The sequence below is a fragment of the Sabethes cyaneus genome, chromosome 1 (assembly GCF_943734655.1).
Source record: "Sabethes cyaneus chromosome 1, idSabCyanKW18_F2, whole genome shotgun sequence".
NCBI classification, from domain to species: Eukaryota; Metazoa; Arthropoda; class Insecta; order Diptera; family Culicidae; genus Sabethes; species Sabethes cyaneus.
In genome coordinates, this window is record NC_071353.1 from 30228540 (window position 1) to 30252793 (window position 24254).

At 40.1% G+C, this 24254-nt stretch overlaps 2 protein-coding genes across 3 annotated transcripts; one reads left to right on the forward strand and one right to left on the reverse strand.

The window, feature by feature from the left end:
* The first annotated feature begins 236 nt into the window (after positions 1-236).
* Positions 237-5543, forward strand: LOC128745518 (uncharacterized). Its single transcript, XM_053842593.1, has one exon. The coding sequence runs from the start codon at positions 237-239 to the stop codon at positions 5541-5543; it is 5307 nt and encodes a 1768-aa protein (XP_053698568.1).
* Positions 5544-9338: 3795 nt separating this feature from the next.
* LOC128741931 (adenylosuccinate lyase-like) lies at positions 9339-11457 on the reverse strand. 2 transcript variants are annotated; one of them, XM_053838069.1, is made up of 3 exons: positions 11122-11457; positions 10219-11047; positions 9339-10156 (listed from the first exon to the last, which is right to left on the reverse strand). In XM_053838069.1, the coding sequence occupies exons 2-3, from the start codon at positions 10938-10940 to the stop codon at positions 9433-9435; spliced, it is 1446 nt and encodes a 481-aa protein (XP_053694044.1). In that variant the 5' UTR covers positions 10941-11047; positions 11122-11457; the 3' UTR covers positions 9339-9432. The 2 variants fall into 2 exon arrangements, with proteins under 2 accessions (XP_053694044.1, XP_053694035.1); XM_053838060.1 differs by having other exon boundaries at positions 10219-11059.
* Positions 11458-24254: the final 12797 nt, after the last annotated feature.

Sequence of the window (24254 nt, forward strand, 5' to 3'; positions counted from 1 at the left end):
TTTTCGGAAAAATTGTCTGATACTAAAAAACACGTGCTCATTTATAGTTGGCTATATCAAATCTCTTTGCTCATTGTGGTTCAATTGAAGATAGGTGCTTGACGAGTGTGAGATAGTGTGACGAATATTTTATTTGTTGGTACATTTGAGGATTTTCGGTTCGGACGCTCATATCCTCTGCAATGGCGCCAAATTTGCGTACGCTATCACGACAAGAGCGGTTTTGCATTGACTCAATGAAGAATTTAATTGGTTTGATGAACGCCTACGATGAGCAAAGAGATAACGTTTGTCTAGAAGGTTGGAAGCAGCGATTAGAAGGTATTTTTGCAGACTTTCAAAAGATTCGATTAGATATCGAATTACTCGAGGAGACAGAAGAAATTGCTGAAGATGTTTTACCCCCAACAGATGATCAAAATCGAATTGTACGTGATAAATTCGAGAAAGATTACATGACGATGTATGGTTTTTTAGTCGCTGAGATCCGCAAGCAGAATGCTTCCACATTACAAGCAGTGCAAAGTGTAATCCCTCAAGGTCAAGGCTTTTCCGAAGCCACTATCTCTCGTGTTAAATTGCCCGAAGTAAAATTGCCTTTGTTCGATGGATCATTATCAAACTGGCTTACGTTTCGTGACACATTTGTCAGTCTTATAGATTCAAATACCCAACTGAAACCAATCGAAAAATTTACTTATCTGGTTTCTGCACTCTCGAAAGATGCAAAGAGAGTTGTAGAGTCGATCGAATTAACCTCAGCCAATTATTCAGTAGCTTGGGCATTACTGAAAAAGCGTTATGATAACAAAAAACTAGTCGTGAAAGGTTATATTGAGTCGTTGCTTACTATCGAACCTATGCGTAAGGAATGCTACGATTCCTTGTCTCGATTAGTTGATGATTACGAGCGGAATTTAAATATGGTAAAAAAGATAGGGATTGATGTCGAAGGATGGAGTGTTCTCCTAGCGCATATGGTTTGCGCGCGTTTAGATGCAGCTACTCTCAAACAATGGGAACAACGCCATAGTTCTACTGAAGTACCACACTATGCAGAAGTGATTGAGTTCTTACGAGAACATTGCACCGTTTTGCAATCGATATCGTCGTTGAAACCCCGAATTGTAGAACCACCGAAAACTGAATTTACTCGCTTACAGAAACCAAAGCTGGTTCATGCGATTACCACTAACCAACCGGTTAGAAACTGTCCGTTTTGTAGACGAATGCCACACTCTCCCTTTCATTGTGATACCTTTCGATCAATGCCCATATCCCAACGATTCGAAGCAGTCAAGAAAAATTCGCTCTGTATTAACTGCTTCTCACACTCACATCTCGTTAAGCAATGTCCGTCAAGCTCTTGCAGAGTCTGTAGCCAGAAACATCATACAATGTTGCACCAAAATACCGGGCGCTTACTCGAACCCGTAGCAAAACCGAAATTCTCTGAACAATCACCAATGTCGTCATCGAATCACGCTCAGTTTACTCGAAATAGTAATGTTCCTCCTCTGCCCGCATCGCACCAAGCACCATCGTCCAGCCTCACCTCGTCTTCGCCCCCACCCACAAGCCACGTTTCGACTTCCTTGCTCAGAAATACAAAATCAGTTCCAGCCACAGTATTATTACAAACTGCTGTTGTGAAGGTGTCCGATATCAACGGACATACCGTATGGGCTAGAGCTTTGCTAGACCCAGCATCACAAATCAATCTCATAACGGAGGAATTGTCGCAGCAGCTCACGTTACGCCGCATAAAAACTCACCAAGAAATCGGTGGTGTTGGAAATTCTACTGTCGTTTCATCGCATATCGTTATCGCTAAAATAAAGTCTCACTGTTCAACTTTCATTGCTGATTTTTCATTCCACGTGCTGTCAGGAATAACTCGCGAGCTTCCTGCCAGGGCTCTTGCCACCGCCGAATGGACCATTCCCAATGAAATCGTGCTTGCTGATCCCACCTTTTACCAACCCGGTCGGATCGATATGATATTGGGCATGGAAGTATACTACGAACTCATACAAGAAGGGCTAGTTAGACTTGGTCCCCATTTGCCAGTACTGCAAAAAACCACACTAGGATGGGTGGTCTCCGGTAAGGTTGGAAATTCGTCAGCGCCTACTCTTCGTATCGCTAATATTTGCACAGCAACCGCTATTGATGAACAATTGGCGCGTTTCTGGGAAATAGAATCTTGTTATGCTAAAAGCACTCTTTCGGTCGAAGAAACACTTTGCGAGGCTCACTTTGCGGCAACTACCGTTCGGAATGAAATGGGCCGCTTTGTAGTACAACTTCCTAAACGGAACTCCGTGTTGGCCACATTGGGAAATTCTGAAGAAATCGCAATTCGTCGATTCTTGGCACTAGAACGTCGCTTGAATGCAAATCCACCCCTGAAGGAAGCATACAGCAACTTTATTGCCGAGTATTATCGCCTTGGCCACATGGTCGAACCGTCAGCACCATTTGACCTACCATCGTACTTTTTGCCCCACCACTGCGTAATCAAACCAGACAGCCTTACTACCAAGCTTAGGGTAGTGTTCGATGCTTCGTGCGCAACAGACACTGGCGTGTCGTTGAACGACGCACTTATGATTGGACCCGTTGTGCAGGACGATCTCCTATCGATAGTTCTTCGTTTTAGAATGCATCGCTATGCGATAATAGCTGACGTCGAAAAAATGTACCGGCAAGTGGCCGTACCTTCTCCTGATCGTGCTCTGCAACAAATTCTCTGGAGAAATTCCCCACAAGAACCACTACGTACCTACCAACTGACAACAGTAACATATGGCACATCGTGTGCACCGTATCTCGCTACTAAATGCCTACAAGAGTTATCGAAATCTGTGCAAAATACCCAACCTAAAATAGCCAGGATAGTTGGGTCTGATTTTTATATGGACGATCTTTTAACTGGAGTTGATGATATATGCGATGGTCAGCAACTTTGTTCACAGCTGCTAAAGGTACTCAACTCAGCTGGTTTTCCCTTGAGAAAATGGTCATCTAATTGTCCAATGGTTCTTGAACATCTCCCGCCTGACATACTTGACGAAAGACAACTGTTCGAGCTCGACTCTAGTTCTGCTGCTATTAAAACGCTCGGTTTACAGTGGCAGACCAATACCGACCAATTTATTTTCGGCATTCCTAAATGGAACGAGTCAACCGTAATTACCAAACGTACGATACTATCCGATGCTGCCAAACTTTTCGACCCTCTTGGTCTTGTCGGTCCCGTGATTGTTCGAGCCAAAATTTGTATGCAGGATCTTTGGAGAGACCAGAAAACATGGGATGAGCCACTTAGTGAAGAATTCCAGGAGAGATGGCGCGAGTTCAAAAATAGTTTGACCACTCTTCAAGACCTGATCATTCCTCGTTGGGCAATCCAAGTAGATTCACCTAGTTCGATCGAAATACACGGCTTCTGCGATTCATCAGAAAAGGCTTACGGCGCGTGCATTTACCTACGAGCAATAGCTGCAAACGGAACCATCGCAGTCAATCTCCTCACTGCGAAATCGAAGGTCGCTCCGCTGGGTGACACAAAGAAGCAAAAACGTATTTGCTTACCTCGTCTAGAACTATCTTCTGCTTTACTGCTTGCTCATCTGTTCCAAAAGGTTCAACAAGCTATTCGGTTGAACACGAAACCGTTCTTTTGGACAGATTCAACCATCGTCCTACACTGGCTAGCAGGAACACCGTCTCGATGGAAGACCTTTGTTGCCAATAGAGTGTCCGAGATACAGCATATCACAGCTTCGGGAATCTGGTCTCACGTCTCAGGTTCAGAAAATCCAGCAGATATAATATCGCGTGGAATGGATCCCGAACAGCTTCAGCATACATCGACCTGGTGGCACGGACCACATTGGCTTAGTAAGCAGCCAAGATTTTGGCCATCTTTGTCACCACTGCACATCGAATTATTTGATCAACAAGATCTCGAAGAACGTCCAATCACATTAGTCGCACAGCCAATAACAGTAAATTCAATTTTTTCCCTACGATCTTCGTACATGGCTCTGGTCCGAATAGTAGCTTGGATGCAGAGATTTTGCTATAATAGTCAACCCAAAAATTTGGTACTCAGAAGAAATGGATGTTTACGGGTTCCGGAAATCAAGGAAGCAGAAAAAACTTTAGTACGAATCGCTCAAAGCGAAATATTTTCGGAAGATCTTTCGTCAATAGCCAAAACTGGCCAAGTCAAACCAAATTCCCCGCTAAAACTACTGACGCCCTTGGTTTGTCAAGGCATTCTTCGCGTTCGTGGCAGACTACATCATGCTGCAGTCTCTTACGATCGAAAGCACCCTATGATACTACCTGCAAAACACCCGCTCACCGACCTCATAGCACGCTATTATCATGAAAAGTTGCTTCACGCGGGGCCACAGTTCCTAATCGCCGGCCTACGAGAGAAGTTTTGGCCGCTACGCATCCGAAACCTCGTTAGACGCACCGTTCACTCTTGTATTAGCTGTTTCAGATGTCGACCGCGTGGGCAAGACCAAATAATGGGCGACTTACCACCTGAGCGAGTGTCTCCCACACTACCCTTTGTTCACACTGGAGTGGACCTATGCGGACCACTGTATTATCGACACCCTCAGCGCCGCTCTCAGCATACAAAAACATACATAGCGATTTTCGTTTGCCTCTCAGTAAAAGCAATTCACATCGAGCTGGTCGGAGATCTATCTACTGGTTCGTTTATAGCTGCTTTAAGACGATTTCTAGCCCGTCGTGGAAAACCACGTCTTATCGAATGCGACAATGCAACAAATTTTAAGGGTGCATCTCGAGAATTAGCCGAACTGAAAAGACAATTCAACTCACAACAAATGCAGCAGTCCATAACAAGTTCCTGCACCGAAGAAGGTATCGAATTTAAGTTCATTCCACCCCGTTCACCGAATTTCGGTGGATTATGGGAGGCGGCCGTAAGGTCTCTCAAGGCGCACCTGCGAGCAACTATCGGCAACGCAGTCTTAACTGCTGAACAACTGACCACACTTTTGGCTCAAATAGAGAGCTGTCTCAATTCCCGTCCTTTAACGCAAATGACAGCCGAGCCTGAAGACCTCGAAGTCCTGACTCCTGGGCATTTCCTTATCCATCGCTCTCTGACGGCCCCAGCAGAGCCATCACTAGAAAACGTACCAATTAATCGACTTGATCGCTGGCAGGTAGTTCAAGAATACGTTCGCCGACTCTGGAGGCGCTGGAGTACAGAATATTTGTCCGGCCTGCAACCACGGACGAAATGGACCCGTGAAAAAGACAATATTGCCATCGGAACCATGGTTTTGGTCAAGGAGGAGAATCTGCCACCTCTCAAGTGGCGTTTTGGCAGAATCGTGCATATCTTCAGAGCAGATGACGGCAATATACGTGTCGTGGTAGTGAGGACCAAGGACGGAGAATTCAGGCGCGCAATTTCCAAAATCTGCGTGCTACCCATTCGTCAACCATCTCCACCCAACGGGAGCCACGATAATGATGACAATTAACTTTCTTCCATCGTAGTGTTCGCACTACGCAACGACCGAGGGCTCGCGGGCCCTCGGACTCTGTGAGTATGTTTTTTATAAGAATTTGCAAAAAGTAATAGAATGTTTTATCCTCCATATTGGCTGGCTACGGCGACGTCGACCTTGGCTCCAACCCACAACCATGAGCTATAATGCTACAACCCTCATCCAAAGCATTTAACCGTTATCATCGCCACAACCATCAGACGTCTACAAAAACAACGATTGATGACATCCACGACAACATGCGTTCGGGTTGCATCAATGGAACAGCTGATCGGTACGGACCGATGAATGAAGCATCCTCCCAATCAACAACATTAATATCTGAACGAAACAGCTGATCATTGGAATCGGCACATGCAGATATAAACAAGCAGCCGAGTAGTCACGTGGAGAATACCGAAGAATACCCGAATTATTATTGTTAACACGAAGAGCTACTATTAGAAAAATTAGTTAATAGGATAGGTTGAAAATTTGATTTTCAACGGAGGGCGGCATATGTACGCGATTTATCTTAGGTTTACATTAGATGGTTATCAACCCTATTGCGTTCGTAGATCGATACGATCCTCAGGCACTCATATCAATGCTCATTAGCTTTATCTCTCTTATCTCGATCAAATTAAACCGATCGAACAGAAAGGCCTTTTGATTCGTTTCCTGTAGCGTAGCTCTGCAGTGATCTTATAAATACCTATAGGACACCGAGATTCGCACTTTTTCTTATCAGTCTGAAATACATCATCAGAAGACACGCATCATTTATACAAACCCTTTCGCTTTCGTTATCGAATAAACCCCTTACCATTCAAACCCCAGTTCACCGCGTAATTAATTGTCGAAAATTCCCTAACAGCTGCAGAGGAAGAGCGTTCCAGGCAACCAGCAGCATCTACCGATGACCAGCAGGTCTGGTAAATTGAAGAACTTGTTTTTGCTAACCATCGATTGGTTGTTCGAGGGTATGAAATGGGGAAGGCAAATGAGGAAGCGTCCAACATAGCTCTAGCCATCCCAAGCCCCTACCTAGCGCCTCCACGCGGCCTTACCCGGTAATGCTCTATTGAGTAGCCAAGCTAGGAGGTGCGATGAAGGGTGGTTCCCGGCTGCCTGATCTCAAAACTATGAGTTTGGATGATGGCTGAGCCACACGGCCTTGTTAGTAGGTAAGCTTAACATAAGTTATTTTAATGATTTGTTTCGTTTTAGCTCATGGAGCAAGCACCTCCTACTGTACAGTGAAAACTCGGGCCTAAGAAAGTTTAAATAATGCTCATGGATACCAGAAGAAAAAATTAAATTAATAATGGAAGCACTCATGTAAACTCAAATGATGCAACTCTATTCCATTCGAAGGACTGCTGGTGAGATTGTTCTGTTTTTGTCTATATATTTCCATATAATGTATATTCATATAGGTAACACATATTTTTTTTACATTGCTATATGGTCGGTGTTAAATCAGACCGGACCAAGTCGCAAAATTTAAAAAAATAACTTAATGACAGCAAACGATTAAGAATTACCTAAGCTATATTTTACTCTAATCAGATTACATAAATGTTGCAAACAGCCAGAGATATGAAATGATTTCGAATGATTAATAGCTTTAAACTACACGGCAGCAGCAAACTTTGAACGCGTTTTTCTCGAAATGAAAGTTTTGTCACTTGGTTCGGTCTGACTTAACACCGACCATATACCATGATTATCGTAAAGGGGAAGCGTCAGGGTATCGAATGGCTCGAAGACTGGATGAGGGATGTGGTAACCAGCCCAAGTCATATAAGGTCGGAGAGGATTTTGACGCTCTAGCACACAAATCATCACGCAAGATAAGTTTGCACGGCGAAGTTATGTATCTAAAAACCGGAAGTCTATGCTGCAAGGAGTGTCTTATATCCCGTGGAATCATATAAGCGACATTGCTTATAGATCCACCCAACCCCTTTTGGTCCTTCACGAACAGCATTGACATGAAAGTTGCTAGGTAGATAAACTCGATTCTGCATTAATTCGACTTGCATACAATGGAAAACCCTTGAGATGATGGTGGCTACCCCCATACATACATACATACATAACATCGATTGGTTGTTCGAGATCTCGCAGGGGCTGTCATCATTTCAAAAACATTTATCTACCAATGTCATTTTGAGGCCAAATTTTTCTTGGTTTGTTCACAACAATATATTTTTGGAATTAATCATGAATATGTGCAATCTGTCTAAGCTAAGCTAAGCTAACAATAATAGGCCGTATGAATAAAACAGTTTACTTTGCTTTTCCCGTTTAAATCGTATGGGAGCATTTGCTCTATATCTTTTATTCATACGGCCTAATGTATCTTTGAAATCAGAGAAATCATTTTGACTCGATAGAAGAAATATAACGTGATTTGCTAGAGGCTGATTTAATAGCCCTTGTGACGAGAAGCGAAACGATTATTGAAAATAGTTAGGATAGGTAGGATAGGATTGGTATACTTTGAAGACGGTAAATTTGATTTAGAATAATTTTGCCGTTTTAAGGTTAAAAACAATATTAAAAATAATGCATGGTTTCATTGAAGATAAGGAAAAAAGACAGTAGAAGTGACTACAAGATTAAACCAAAGAGTGCGTTTGTAATTTCTTCGCGGTGTGCACATTGTAGATGGTTATATAAGCGCATTATATACTTGACTACGTCTTTGCAACTGCAGGGGAAGAGGAGAGGAATCATAAGGATTCTCATTAGCCATGGGTTTTGATTCAATCATCTAAAATCAATTACCTTAGTTGAGTGATCGGAATTAGGAGTTGATCGGAATTACTTGCGTTCACGGTATATAAAAATAAAATTCTATCTGTCTGTATATTTCTTATAGACTCGGAAATTGAACTGATCGGCGTGAAAATTTGTAAACTGGAGTTTTTGGGGCCGGAAAAGGTTCTTATGATGGTCTGAGACCCCTTCCGCTCTAGAATGGGAGGCTCCCAAACAAATGAAACACAAATTTCTGCATAACTCGAGAACTAATCAAGCAAATGGAACCGAATTTGGCATGTGAGGGTTTTTGGAAGCAGGATTTTTATGATCGATTGAGATCCTTCCCCTCTCTAAGAGTTGGGGCTCTCATACAAATAAAACACAAATTTCCTCATAACTCAAGAACTTATCTAGCAAATGGAACCAAATTTGGCATGTCGGAGTTTTGGAGACAGGAATTTTTTCCATGGTGGTTTGAGACCCCTCTCTCTTCTTAGAGTGAAGTTAAAAGTTAAGATTTACTCTTTACTCCATTATTAAATGGGATGGACTTGTCAGATCGCTTGAACTGGAAGCATATACCAACGGAATAAGGCATCACCTGAATATTAGGAATGAGCTTTTCAAGTTGATAATCCATTTTTCAAACAAGTTTTTTTGTGGGTGCATCTGCATTTTACTCGCTATTAGTATTATAGTAGCATATACTAGCGGGCAGGGATGATTCGATTATTTTGACCCAATTTTGACTCATTGGACAGTACCGTCTCAGCCAAGCTAAATTGAAAAAGTTAAGCATGGGACAATTGTAAAACTAATTATTGTCTGCAATATTGCTGTATCTTTTGTATTTACAATGCTACAATGCTGCTAACTTGTTTGTAGCCCGTTTACTTGGCTTACCAACGGAGTAGCAACCGTAAAGGCACTGAGCCAAAGGGATCGAATCATATAAGGCACGTGGCAGATGTACTTGTTGAAATAAAGGGGTATAAGAGAAATTCATACATATACTATTGAATAGTTCAAAGCTTCTCTTTATATCATTCAGCATATCAAATATAAATCATGAGATAAACCACATTTACATCGAAATCTTAACTTTTAGCCTCTAGATCGCCAACCCTACCGTTTTGGTTTCGATGTTGCTGCCATATTTCTGCAGCACCGGGTCCACTTCCTCGCGGACGAACTCAAGTACTTGATCAGCGGCCCGACCGGTAAACGTTTTGGGATCTAGAATTGTGTCCAAAGCACTCAAAATAGGTGCGAAATACGCATCAGCTTTGATACGCTCCACCAGGTCGTTATCCTTGCCGTGTTGCTTAACCTGTGCTCCGGCTTCATGAGACAGAACGCGAATCTTTTCGTGGCACACCTGTCTGTCTCCACCTGCCTTCACCATGGCCATAATTATATTCTCAGTAGACATGAATGGCAATTCGTGGGCGATGTTGCGTTCGATTACCTTCGGATACACCACCAACCCTTGCGAGATATTTAACAACGTCAGCAGACAAGCATCTGCTGATAGAAACGCTTCAGACAGCGTTAGACGACGATTTGCAGAGTCATCCAGTGTACGTTCGAGCCACTGTACGGCTAGTGTATTGGCAGCATTAGCGTATAAAGTAATTAAATGTCTAGAAATAGCACAGCAGCGCTCTGATCGCATCGGGTTACGTTTGTAAGCCATAGCTGAGCTACCGATTTGGGTTTGCTCAAATGGTTCTTCAATTTCTTTCCGAGATGCCAGCAAGCGTAAGTCCGAACACATTTTATGAATCGTAGCTCCAAGGTTTGACAGAGCTGACACAATTTCCAGATCCACTTTTCTGAAAGATAATGAATATTGCACAGGCGATATATAACTTTAAGAGAAAACAATGGAGTGTACCTTGAATAAGTCTGTCCAGTGACTGCATAGTACCGCTCGAATCCAGCCAGCTTAGTAACTTTCTTATCCAATAGTTTAACTTTTTCTCCATCTCCAGCAAACAGCTGCAGGAATGATGCTTGAGTTCCTGTTGTCCCTTTAACACCACGGAAGCGTAGATTGTCTAAGCAATTCCTCAAAGCGTGCTCATCCATTAGAAGATCCTGAATCCAAAGAGTGCAACGCTTCCCAACTGTTGTCAACTGAGCCGGTTGAAGATGAGTAAAGCCTAACGTAGGCAGTTCTCGATACTCGACCGCAAATTCCGACAATCTCTTGATAACCCCTACAAGTCTCGGCAGCAGAAGCTGCAAACCAGATTTCAAAATTATCAAATCGGTGTTGTCGCCAACGTAACAGGATGTGGCCCCGAGATGGATAATAGGAGCTGCCACTGGACATTGCTTAGCAAACACATGCACATGGGCCATCACATCGTGCCGAGTGAGCTTTTCCTCTTCGGCTGCTGCCTTGAAATCGATGTCCTCTGTGTGGGTCTCCATTTCAGTGATCTGAGCATCGCTGATATCGAGTCCTAATTCTTTTTGTGCCTTTGCCAAAATTATCCACAATTTTCTCCATGTAGAAAATTTATTCTGTTCGCTAAACAAATATTGCATTTCCTTACTGGCATATCGTGTGCTCAGTGGGGACCGGTAGCCAAAAAAATCCGCGTTGGACATTTTTTCTATTCGTTCACTTTTGCGGTATGATCCGTGTAAGATTTCGCTAGTAACTGCAACTGCAACTGCGAGGCTAATTAAACAGACTATATTTTGTTTGCTTCGAACTAAATTGTTTGCTATAGAAATATTGAAAAATTGCGATAAGCCAATGGGTTAGCGTGAGCATAATATGATTTACCTCTTTTAGATGATAAGGACTCGATCGAATGACGAAACCATGCAGTGAAAGTAACGTTTTTAAACAATCAACGATAACAGATGAATACGTAAACAATGAGTTTATAACCTTGTAACAACAGACCAGTTGAATGTTCCAATCGAACGGCTGTCAAAACGTTTGTTTTTTCACTCAGGTTGAACTTATCAGTTTTGCTCTAGGTTAAACTTTTTAGACATCGGGTTCGCTCTGGGTTTTTCTGCAATTTCAACTCTGTTATTAGTAATATACACTGGACTGACAACCCGAAGACGTTTCTTTATTCCCCAGAAAATGTTTTTTTATTCAGTAATTGGATCGGAACTAACTCAGGTTAAAAATCAAAACCGGTATTTAATTTTTGATGTGGCAAATATGTTACTGGTTCGTGTCTTGGATATGGGAACGGGAACAATGCTGTCTATTTTCCCAATAAAAGATTTTGTCAGGTGTTTTTACAGCCTACACCGAAAAAATACACGTGCTATCAATATACAAATCACAATGGCGCTTGACCGGTCTTCATCTGTTAAAAAAGTTGGATTTGCTGTGGTGATGAACAGGATTGTTGTCTCGAAAATGGCCAGTCTATTTGATCCACTGGGTCTTTTAGGACCAGTGGTAGTGAGTTCATATGCTTTGGGCTTTGGGGTTAGTTCATTTGACTCGAAAAGGGGAAAAACAAAAAAATCAAAGAGGTTGTGTACAAGACACGACCGCATATAGGTGGCGCAGGACTCCGTAAGTCTCTTTGTGGCGATAGTAGCATAAATTCATGCATGTAATAATACGATTCTTCATGTATTCATGCTACATGCAGCATATATAGGGTTTGTTGAGGCTGCAGATTGAGAATATTCAATTATTTTCGAATGAGTGTTAATAGCGCTTCAAGTCTTACTTGAAGATCTAACACTATTTAGTTAGTCACACATGTATTTATGTATTTGATTTCTGGCTTTAGTTTTCAGAAGGTTGCATAATCTATGCAAAAGGATTGATTATGCGACCTTTTGGAAACTAAAGCCAGATTTGATATCAAAAAATTGTTATGTTAAAATGGTTTAGTTATGCTGCAGGTTGAGAAATCCAAATTTTTGCAAGTTGATAAATTTTTAGAGCGTGTTATTCATATGGTTATTCATGGTTATCCCATACATTTTCCTTAAATAACTTGTGTCCGAAAATTTGAATCAAAATACGTTTTTTTTCCATGTGTGGACTCATTACTGCGACCAGTGTAGTTGATCTATTGTAATATCGCCCGGGTGTTTGCTGTATGACCTGCACTGCATTTCTTTTTGCTATAATCGCTATTGAGTGAGCGATATGCTTATTAAATTTTATGCGTGCTTGCGTGTATTGGGGTTTACCCTTCCTTCAAAGCTTAATCTACTTTACCCACTTATTCCTCGCTGCCAGCACTATCCCATATTATAGCCGTCCCTGGCGAGGACTCATTCGTACCTCTGACCAGTACACTTAACTATAGGAGGGACATTTGCACTGTTAAGAGGCTTCAGAGGGTAAATATAGAATTCAGCACGAAGGAAGGGTAAAATGGAGGGGCCTGAGAATAAACCCATGCTAAAGTCACTTGACATCGAGAATGGCTTGATTCTACTAAGATTCGAACCCACGACCACTCGCTTGTCAAAGCAGACTCGGTAACCTTGCGGCTACGGAGCCCCCTATCAAAATACGTTAAACAGTAACACCATCTGCAGAACAGATCGTTATTTATCTTGGGAAAGTAGAGAACAGGTTTGGCACAATGTCACTAACTATGTGAGACAGACACGAAAAAATAAAAACAACTTTAAGCACAAGTGAATGCCTAAAGCCCTTTGTAAAAATTACTTTATCCTTTGTTTTTGCAATACACAAAGAATTGCCGGATTATTTCCGATATTCATACACTCAAGTACTTTTTTTACACGGTTTAGTTTTTTGAGTATTAAGAACGGGGTAACTTAGAGACCATTCATTTATTTCTCAATACATTTGGGAGTAGCTCGACATTCCTCACGTAGATTGTAAATAGTTCCTTAGCTGCACCGTTTTCGAGTAATCGAAAAAAACAAACCGTGTAAAAAAAGACTTGAGTGTACAGATTTCCGTTGAAACAAACTGAATTTTGCATAAATCTGTCTCCCGTACCTTTGTACATCGCTCTACTGTTTGACATAAGCGATTGTTCCCTTGCAAGCAAGTGGTCGTTTGCTTGCAAGATCTTGTGAGTCAAAAATGAAACGCCCGTGTCACGTCATTCGTCAGTGCTACAGCGACAAACCGATCTAATACCCCTAATCTAATTGTTACATCAAATCGCTAGATATTCTTCGAACAGTGCTAGTAAAATCCATTCAGCATTATGACCTGCATTGATTTTGTGATACATCTAAACGTGGCTATGGATGCTGCATTTACGTCGTCTCCGTAGACGAGACTGAACGATGCTGTTCAAGATTGCTGACCGTAAAATCCCGGGTCGCTCCACTGCGTAGCCAAATAATTCCGCGATTAGAATTAGGGTAACTAACCCACCTATATTGGACCCCACCAACATTTGATTTTGTGGTAAGTGTCCAAATATGTACAGCTGCTGATTGGGTTCAAAATACGTTGGTTACCCTATGTGCTGCACGCGTGGGAAGCAGATTATTTGACATCATTCGCAAATCTACTGACTTATCGGGTATATCAACGTTTTGAACTGACTCGATCATAGTGCGTTATTGGATGAAATCCAGCGTCTAATGAAAGGATTACAATGCAGACATGTTCGAAGCGAAGAAAATCCTGCAGACAGCATCTCACGAGGAACTCTAGTGGCTGATTTAATGAACGACAGATTGTGGTGGCATGGTACAGATATTTTTTAACCTCCCAGTTAACCTCGAGATATGATGCTGGCCTAATAAGCAGGTCTTCGTATGTTTGAATCTCGGCTGGGAGAGGCTGTTAGAGTCAATAGGTTCGTAGCAACTGGGCCTGCAATTGTCCTGTACTCTAACAGCTGGCTGCGAAGTCTGTCGTATAAAAACAGAAGGTCAAGTTTCGATAATGGAATGCAGCACCTAGGTTTTGCTTTTTGGTACATTCTAAGCGATCCCGTTCAGCAGTGGCCATAGAATGTAATGTCGCAGCTGGATTTCGAAGTAGTATGCAATGAAGCTAAAACAATCGTGACACATCAAATCAGTGTACCCGAATCGACTACATTTGACAGATTTTCGAACCCACAAATCTGTCGGTCCCCTTAATCCAAGTGACTCTAATTATCATTAGAAGTGCTCGTTCGTCTTGCACATGCAGTTGCATTCCCTACTTCAGCAACATATTGATGGATCAGTTGGGTATTTTACGATTACGATTACGGACGGTTACGATTGGAGAACACTTCATATGGAACTCGCTTTTCAAATATTCTCCCACCGGATCATAAGGTTAGTTGGGTAATAGCTGGATCAGAATACATTCAAACACTTCATGCCGGACCAGCATTACTACTAGCAACGTTATGACAACGATTCTGGCCACTCTGGGGTCGCAGACTAGTTCGAAAGATTATAGGAAAATGCGTTACATGTTTTCGGTGCAATCCCTGTATGGAAAGTTAACAAATTGTGCCATTACCATCCAAACGTGTTATACCCTCTTATCTTATTCTGGCTTTACTTATTCTGGTATGGACTGTGGAGAATTCTTCGTTCCATGGTTAAAGGGGAGGGGAACGTCGGTAAAGGTACACGTCCCCGTTTAATCGTCTACCTACAGAGACTGTAGATTACAGAGGCGCCGAGAACCGCAAAATCCGCTAAATTTTGAAACAAAACGGAGAGTACCATCATAAATAAAGGTAACTCTCCGTTTTCGTTCAAAATTTAGCGGATTTTGAGTGTCTCGGCGCCTCTAATCTACAGTCTCTGTAAATGTACCTCCTCTGCAATGGGCGTTATGGCGTACTGTGGAAACCACCGCCGGTCCCGATGGTCATGTTCGCGTAGTGGTTGTCAAAAAGGCGGTTGGCCAATACAAGCTGGTAATCACGGAAATTACGATCCTCCCCATTGACCCAGACGAACAACTGCAGACAGAAGCATCAATGTTGGCCACCGTGGAATCTGAAGCTTATAAAAAATATCAACATTTTTGAATCATATTAAATGAATATCCCTGCCAAATGATAAAGGTATACATGTTGATCAAATTGATTCTATTATTTACTTCACTCAAACGATATAAAATCGATTTTATATTAATTTCAATATCAAGTTTAGTTCAATTAAAACTATTTTAGCGCAAACACCTGTCTATCCGTTTTGACTCCGAAAGTCATTTCTCGTTCTCGATCGCGGTCATACCGCGAGACAAATTTCATTGGTTTTTCGAACAACCATATCTGCAATCCCGGTTTCTTTTTCCGTCGAAACCATTGCCAACTTTACGATTTCCAGATGCTCTCTAATCAGTTTCTACATCTTTTCCTGACTCAAAATTATTTTTAATGAATGCAATACAATTAATTGCGTCCATTAAATTTCATGAGCCATTTTATTTGTTATTTGTTTGTTATTTATTTATAAAAATTCATTCGACACAATATTGTCTTGATGAACACTAATATAGACTAACTAAAAATGATGAGAAATAAGCAGCTTAGTCGAATACAGCAATCCTCCGAATAAAGCGACCAATAATTTTGGTATATCATATGCTTGATAGTTAAACAAAAATCAGCTAAATTGATTGAAGAAAGCTGAGAAAGTGCAGTGGACATGTTGCCGATTTGTTAAACAACTTTGATGTCTTTCAAACCGTTAAAATGTAATCAATTGTTATGCAATGTGCAGAATCAAACGAGCTATTTATTATAGCAGTAGCTGAAACATATAAATGATGATACAACCTAAATGTTAAGTGACAATTCAAACACAACTGCATCTGTTGATAAAAAACGACTTTTTGAACGACGCATTACCTATTTTTGTGCTGTCAAATTTTTTCTCCATGCTAAAAATTGCCGCTCTACTATAACTCTGTCACGTATCTACATTCCATACATGAAACACAAATGACCTCAAAAAAAATCGAGAATATTAAGACGCTGTTCTGAACCGAACGGGTCGAGCGACGGTTCCGCATGCCGGTCTAATTTTCTTTACAGAACGTTCAAACGGTCTGACTCGCGTCTGTATGTCGAAGCTCCTTTGGCTACACCGCTTAATGTACTTGGTGCTCAATTTTGAATTTTTGATTTGCATTTCCGTGTTACGCGACAAAGAACGTAGTGCACCTCCACAATTGATGGGTTATTCGAGTGTAACAGGAGAATGTAATACGGTTGAAATTATATAAGCATTCACTTTAATAGCTGGTCGACAATATCTTGAACTAAGAATTAACAGTAGCAAACGGTATACGATCGTTTGAAAAGGTACGATCGTGTGACGCAACTACATACTGCGAGTGCTGCAACCAGTATATGCCAGTATGAGTACCATTACCGACGACTTCATAAAACAGACGTGATGATCAAGTTCATGGTCATTTCTTCAACGATGTGTAAAATTCAATTACATTAACGATGGTTTCAACAATACATGTTTTTAGCACATTAACTACCAATTTGCAACGTATTGTTCCTAGCATCTTTCAGGTTTTGACATAGGATTAGGGTTTTATTTGCGGTCCCGTGACTGTAATATACCTAATTGATAAGTAATTGGTTGGTAATTTAATAGGATGTTCGTTGTAATGATGAAGCAATTTATAAATTGGAATTGTTGATTAAAATATGATGTATTTTCTTGATTCCCTACAAAATTTGTGGTAATTTTATGCACTAACTGTGGTTTCGTTTATTTCTGTATAATAAAAATCAACCCAACCACCTAGCGGTGAAAGGATCCTTTTTTTTAATATCACAATACTTTAGATTTGCTAACTAGGTACTCATATTCAGCAAAGGTCCTGACAGAGATCAACAACTTTATTAAAGTCCCGTACACGAGGGATGTATGATGAAGATGCCAGAGTTTGCATGTTGTGAAAGGCTGGTCAAATAGTTGGTTTTGTTGACTAGTGAATTAATCAGTTTATCGTATCGTAACTTACAGACTGGAACGATCGCTTATTTTTTATCACTAGAACCGTGAGGCAAATGACGTTAACTACATTAAGGGGCCCACTCTGGAAGACCGAAAAGTAATAGATTTTCGTAAAAAAAATTCAGATGCTACTTAGAATTATAGTTAAGTGTTGGGGTATTTTGGTTATCGGTTATCGGTATTTTAAAGATATATTTTGTATTTTTTGGATACCAGAATACTGATTATTATGCTGGTGGCAGGTGGGCGCGTGAACGCCCTCTAGAAAATAGTTCCTTACTGGCGGTATGTGCCGGGAACCAACGGAGTATCGTAGAACGGATTTCAAGGATGATTTTTTGAAGCTTTAGGTTAATACCTAAATTGTTACGTAGCGGTTTTTGAAAATTCGAAAAATTACCAAAATGGAGGCAATTTTTCCAAAAGAAAGGTGTTTTTTCATCAAAAATCGCCAAAAAGCTCATAAAAAATTGAAAAATTGACATATCAAAAAACGGCTACGTAACAATTTAGATAATTCCTTTTTAACATGTTGAAAAAAAAAATTCAGCCAAATCGGTCCACTAGATTCTGAGATACACGTTCCGCCAGCTAAAGAAACATGGTTTTGGGAAAAACGCGTTCAAAGTTTCGTACAGCAATGGACTTCGCTTGAGGTGACTCGACAATTATCGCCGTAAGTTTTCAACGAGATCAGATATTGAAAAATCCTTTTGGCATGACATTTCTGAAGGTGTAAGCGTCTCGAAAATGCAAACAAAAAAAATATTCGATTTTACCGACTTTCCAGAGTAGAGTCCCGCCTTAAACAATGATCATCAACTGCTGTATAACTTTGCTGTATACAGGAACCATTTTCCCTTATGAAGAAATAAAATTGCAGTAGAGACCAATTGCGGTACCCCTCACACGCCGCTTGTATCGTTTTTGCGATTTCGATTTATGCTTATCTATTTTGTTGAACAGTTTAAAGCATAAATGTATTGAATAATTATGTAATTTTGTTCATAATAAGTTTATTGAAGAATGCATTTTGGTTTGACATCGATCTGTTACTTTAAAACAAAATGGCATCCAAAAATCTACAAGTGTTGTACAAAACACAACAGCGCGAGTAACAGAAGGTTAAAATGATCGTTTTTATTGGCGATAGAATGAGGCTTTAGTGTTACGTCTGTTAGTCTGTGATACTAGTTTAGGTGGAGGAATTGGGAATGAAATCTTTAAGAGTGAAAAAGAATTTTAATTCCACTTATACAACAAAACAAATTCACAAAATATTCAAACGTGAGTTATTCGTGTCGCTTTAAAATAGTGATTTAAGGTAGTGATTTCTCAGTTAGCGCTGAAGAAGGCTGTAAGTATCAGCCGAAATACATATTTGACAATAAAACAAATGGATTTGATGAATTAAAATTATTTGCTTTTTTTAAGAGGACATAAACAACTAAAACTTTTGAAAAATTCATTTTTTTTTAATTTCAGATGTTGATTCTGCAGTCTTCTGCTTATTTTGATACTTATTTTGTAACAATCCGACCACGGGAAGTGGCCGAAAAACGACCATACACATAAGCGTTCCAGTGCGACAAGGAACAATCTCGACGGAATAAAACGCCGCTCGTGAAAAACCACGATTTTCATACTTGATGTACCTTTTTCTCTGAAACTACACAACGTATTGGAACAAACTATTTTTTGTTTTGTTGGTAGCAGCTTGACGAAGATTTTTATAACTTTTGAGCTTTGTAAACGAAACACAGCCAGAGAAAAAACAAAAAGAAGACAAAGTTTTATTTTTTGACCATCTTTTCTTCTTCTTTTTCATTTTTCTCAAACTGTATTTCGTTTTCAAAGCTCAAAAGTTATAAAAATCTTCGTCAAGCTCCTACCAACAAAACAAATAAAAGTTTGTTCCAATACGTTGTGCAGTTTCTGAGAAAAAGGTACATAAAGTTTGATAATCGTGGTTTTTCAGGAGCGGCGTTTTATTCAGTCGAGGTTGTTCCATGCCTCCTACAGTTAAATTTAATGTTTTTGTTGGCACTAGCAAATTAATAGAGTTTGTATTATTTGACTTTTCTAGTTTTATACTATTTATAATTATTGTGCTCAACGATTTGGAAAATTTAGTCCAGAACATACAATATAATGCGATTATGGAAAATGTCCAAATAAACTACAAATGTTTTATTACAATTATGTCTACAGATTTTACGAAAACCTCTCAGCAATTAACCAGTTGTGCTGTAATTACCTAGTTACAATATTTTCATTTACTACTTTTGGATCCAAAGTTATTTTAAATGGATGGATCGAATTGATAGTTAAGATTTACAGCGTCAACACAACACACCATCAACAACGGTTCAACACAACACACCATCGAACAACGATGACAGCACAAGAGTGAGTGCGTAATGAAACACAAAACAAACAGATTTCCTGCGTGAACTAGACGCATGTATTAATCATAAGGTGAAGAGACCAAACATATAAAAAAGATGTTAACCTTCTTAACGGTTGACAGGACTGTCGTATGCTACTTAACCTATGTATCGTTGAAGCATTAAGTTCTTGTTCCGGTATCAGGCCAGTTTCTGAAGCCGGTTGTGGCTGCCATTCAATTATCATCTCTAAGCGATTGACCCGTAATTGCACCTCTAAGAAAGCATTTTCTCGTTATCCTATAAATTGCCAGCGATACATGTATACATATTTATTCGCACTATATACGAAGTCATCTTAACCATCGGGAAAGTTACCGAGCAGGAAGCAGTCTTTTTGCTGCTTGATGTACGCGCGCTATGTTGCAACAAGTGTGAGGTGGCACCTGTACCGCTAGTTGTTTCCTATTCGCAAAGAAGTACTTCAGTCACTTGCAGCAAATGTTGAAAATACGTAATTTTTTAAAAAATAGTTGGATAATTTGCATGTTTCAGAAACATTCACAATGAAAATTTTTATTGCTATTCCAGTTGAAACCCGTAGTAACCAACGTGTGACATTTGATTTTATTATCGTTCTGTGTGTTGCAAGTACCTACGTCGCAAGTAATGCGCTGTAATCGCATCGCGATGCGTTATATGGCACACTATTTGTGATGCGACACACCAATAAATGAAATGGAATGTCACGCGACACTTATAAACGAGTTTAACCAGAAAAATTCAATGGGGACTTTCCGATTTTCACGAAAAACGCTTATTTTAATAATTCATAACTCTTGAGCCAAGAGCCTCGAGAACTAGGTTCAAATTCTGCAGCGGCGTTCAGTAAAACAACTTCCAAAGGTAGTTGAAAAAAAAACACGAGTGGTGACTCTAGATGGTGCAGAAATTACCATTTTACGAACTGACAACATTGCTAATATTGGTACAGCTTTACTGTTTCCTTATCTTGCGTTATGTCAAGTACCAACACAGGAAAGCACAATAACTATATTAGCAAATTACCATGTTGGCGTGTCCTGACAGAGTCTATCTATATGGAAAACAAAGACATTAACGTATCAGGTTTCTCCTTGTCAGCAACATTCATTGCTTTGTACTTAGAAATAAAATGCCATGCGTTTCCATTAGACCATCGAAATTGTATTTCTGTGAATGAATTAGTTATTTATCTATCTCAGCTGAAAAATCTCAGCTTTCCTAATCTATCTAATCTAATCTCACACTAACGCAGCCAATTCTGGAAGGCATCCTGGAAAATGACGATTACTTGAATCAATCATTTTTCTTGTCAACGGCTAGGCCAACTGCGCAGCATGTACCGCAGAGAGAATTCCAAGGAATCAAGTGGAACTAGAAAAAATACCTAATTCCATCAAACTCCTTGAAATCAAGGGAAGGAAGAAAGCGTGGACCTCCCGTACCAAACGCTTCCCATATACATAGATAATGATTTATTTACAGTCGTTGGGAGTATCTTTGCTAATAAGGGTTAAGTGATACTCCGGACCCTCAGGGATGAACTAATGGCATTTAGACCAGAAGCCAGGCTGCAATTGGCCAAGGATATAGCGCCTTATTTCGCTCTCTGAAAATAGATTAGTTTACCAAAAAATTAGTATAAATCATATAATACTTGAAATCAAAGTCGTGTGGTTTAATGGTTGGCTAAAACTACATTTGTAAGGTTAGGAACTGAAAACCGCACGACCCCGCACCTCCTAGCTTGGCTACCCAATTATACAAATTGAAGTATTTCCAGGTATGGCCACGTGGAGGCGCTAGGCAGGGGCTTGGGATGGCTAGAGCTATGTTGGGCGCTTCTTCCTAGTTGCCTTCCCCATTTCATACCCTCAGCTGAAAAATCTCAGCTTTCCAGATAAAAAGTGTAAATATAGGACCTTTTTTGACAGACCCATGAAAACATGACTTCAGTGTTCCTTTCATTTGCAACCAAATATTATCAGGTACTAGCTGAGTGTCCGATATTACTCGGGGAACCTTTGTCTCACAGCCACTTGTACATCGGTGTAACCGAAATGCTTATATGTAATGCAAAAATACAACGCTTGTTCCTCTTTCGGACGTTCCTCCCCATTTGTCAGCTCCCCCTTTTTTGTCTACCCGGCCACCTCCGCATCTGTTTTCTTTACGGAAATCCCTACAAAACCCTATAAAGAAAGAAAAACAAAGCTATTTTTCCTATTTGCACCTTCCGCTTTTAACAATGGCCGCCCCACCCATAGGAAATGAATAGTTTTGTTATTGTACTTTTCTAAACACAGCTTTTTATTTATGTATTAGTTTAGTATTACATGCTATCCTAATAAAAAAGTAGAAGGTGCAACAGTGTTTCTTCCATGGATACAACAAACCTGTCATTCCTTTCATCTCACTTGAAGACAAAACTTGTTTGTAAACAATGTTTTTAGTGTCACCACCAGGAGCAAGTATGCACAAATTATTGGCTGAGCCCACTCTGGAGCATGCCACATAAAGTTTACCATGGGAAAAACATGGTGTTCTCAGATGAACTCCACGCTGTTTGAATGATTGCCCTGTGACTTAAACAGAGTCGGCTAACAACAATTAGCTCTAATGATCGAATACTTTTTATACAGGTAGGTGCATAATTACACTTGACAAATCTACAACTGCAACTTGCAAGCATTGCAGTTTAGTGTTTCGTATTCTGATTTTTCCTATTGTACGGATAAATTGTTACAGTCATATTGGTGTTAGTCCCCCCTTCTCGTCAGCAACCTCCGGTCATCAGCTCCTCCTTTTGCCCTACCGTCACTTATGGGAGAACCGTCTAAACATTTCGGTCCCCCTGTTGTCAACCCCTTCAGTGCTGATTTAATGAAGAACGGTCATGGCGTTTCGGAGTTACGCACATACCCCCTATTAGGGACCCTTCTCCACCTATTAGGGAACCTCCCTTTCTTCTTGTTGACCCCCCAGTGTGATTCTCTTATATCAAGGAACATGTGTGCCAAGTTTGATGAACAACGGTCAAGGCATTTCGGAGTTAAAGGCTGCCCCCTGTTAAGAAACCCCCCCCCCTCTTTTGTCATCCCTCCAAATCTGATTCTCCTATATCAAGGAACATGTGTGCCAAGTTTGGTGGAGATTGGTCAAGGCGTTCTGGAGTTATGGTGGAACATACAAACATACAAACATACTCACGCTCACTTCTCTATATGTATATAGATAGATAGATGGCCACGTGGAGGCGCTAGGTATTCAGCCCATTCAGTAAACGTTTAAGGCCATATAAAAACGTTTAAGGCCATATAATGTTTACTGAGAATTTTTTCAATCAAATAATCTGTCAATGCTTAACCGTCTTAATTTCAATGTGATGCCTCGAAATTTACGTCGGAATAATTTCCTGTTTATGCATGGTTCTCGTACGAACTACGGTCACAATGAACCGTTAGTAAGTCTATGTCGCGTGTTTAACCTTTGTAATAAAGAAGTTGATTTAAATGTGTCTCGTGCTATGTTAAAAAAGAAATTTCGTCTTGTTTTATGTCCCTCATAGTTTTTAATCAGTGTGTATAAAATAAATCGTGACGTTTGTGAATTAGCGCATAAGATAGTATATAACCAATGTTGTACTGTAGGATGTCATGTTACCTGTTGTACAATTATATAAAGAAAATAAAAGAAATTAGTAGAGGTTATTAATTAAAACAGGGCTGATGGGGTTTAATGATTCATTTCTCGTTTATTATATTAAAATAATGCGTACGCCAGTTTATGCGAATAAACAGACTATTTGTTGAACGATTACTCTCATAACTTGACGTAAAGCTATTGAAAAACAGGCTTAGGCTACTGTGCTGGTTTATTAGCTACGTCAACTATGAAACCATAAGCAGAGTAGCACTATTTTCCCAAATTTCTTGAATATTTTCGAACAAAAACGTATTGTTTGCGTGTTGCTAAGAATGCGTAGGACCTAAAAAGCTCATTTTGGTCCTTTTGGCTTTTACGTCAAATATGAAACCATGGGCAGTACTTAATGCTAACCAAAATAATTGACTGGACGAGAGCCGGATTAGAAATAATCTAAAATCTTTTTTCGTCTTCCTTCATGTCCAACGCTCTTAACCCAGATATTTTTTCAATAATCAGATAAAATTCCAAAGAACCATATATGGTTTATATATAAACTACTAACGAAAAATTGTTTGAGGTTGATCAGTTTGTTCTAGATGTAAAAGTCGACGAACTACTCCTATTAATAAATTTGATAACAGACTTTTGTAACAGATTTCGATTATCAATCCATTTCCTGCCTCTTGATAGCACTATTTTATTTCACTTGCCCTTTCAGTATTTTTATACTTACATAAATCAGGAAACACCGCTTTAGTTAGCACGCTAGGCAGCGAGTAATTAATTATTGCCCAACCCATTCACTACATGGTAGCAAACACCTCAGTCAGTAGCTAGTAGTTACGCATAGTCATTATCGGTTTGCTTCGGGGGCCCTTGGCATATACTTTCTTTAGTCGCTCTCTTGGTAATGTTCCATTTTTCG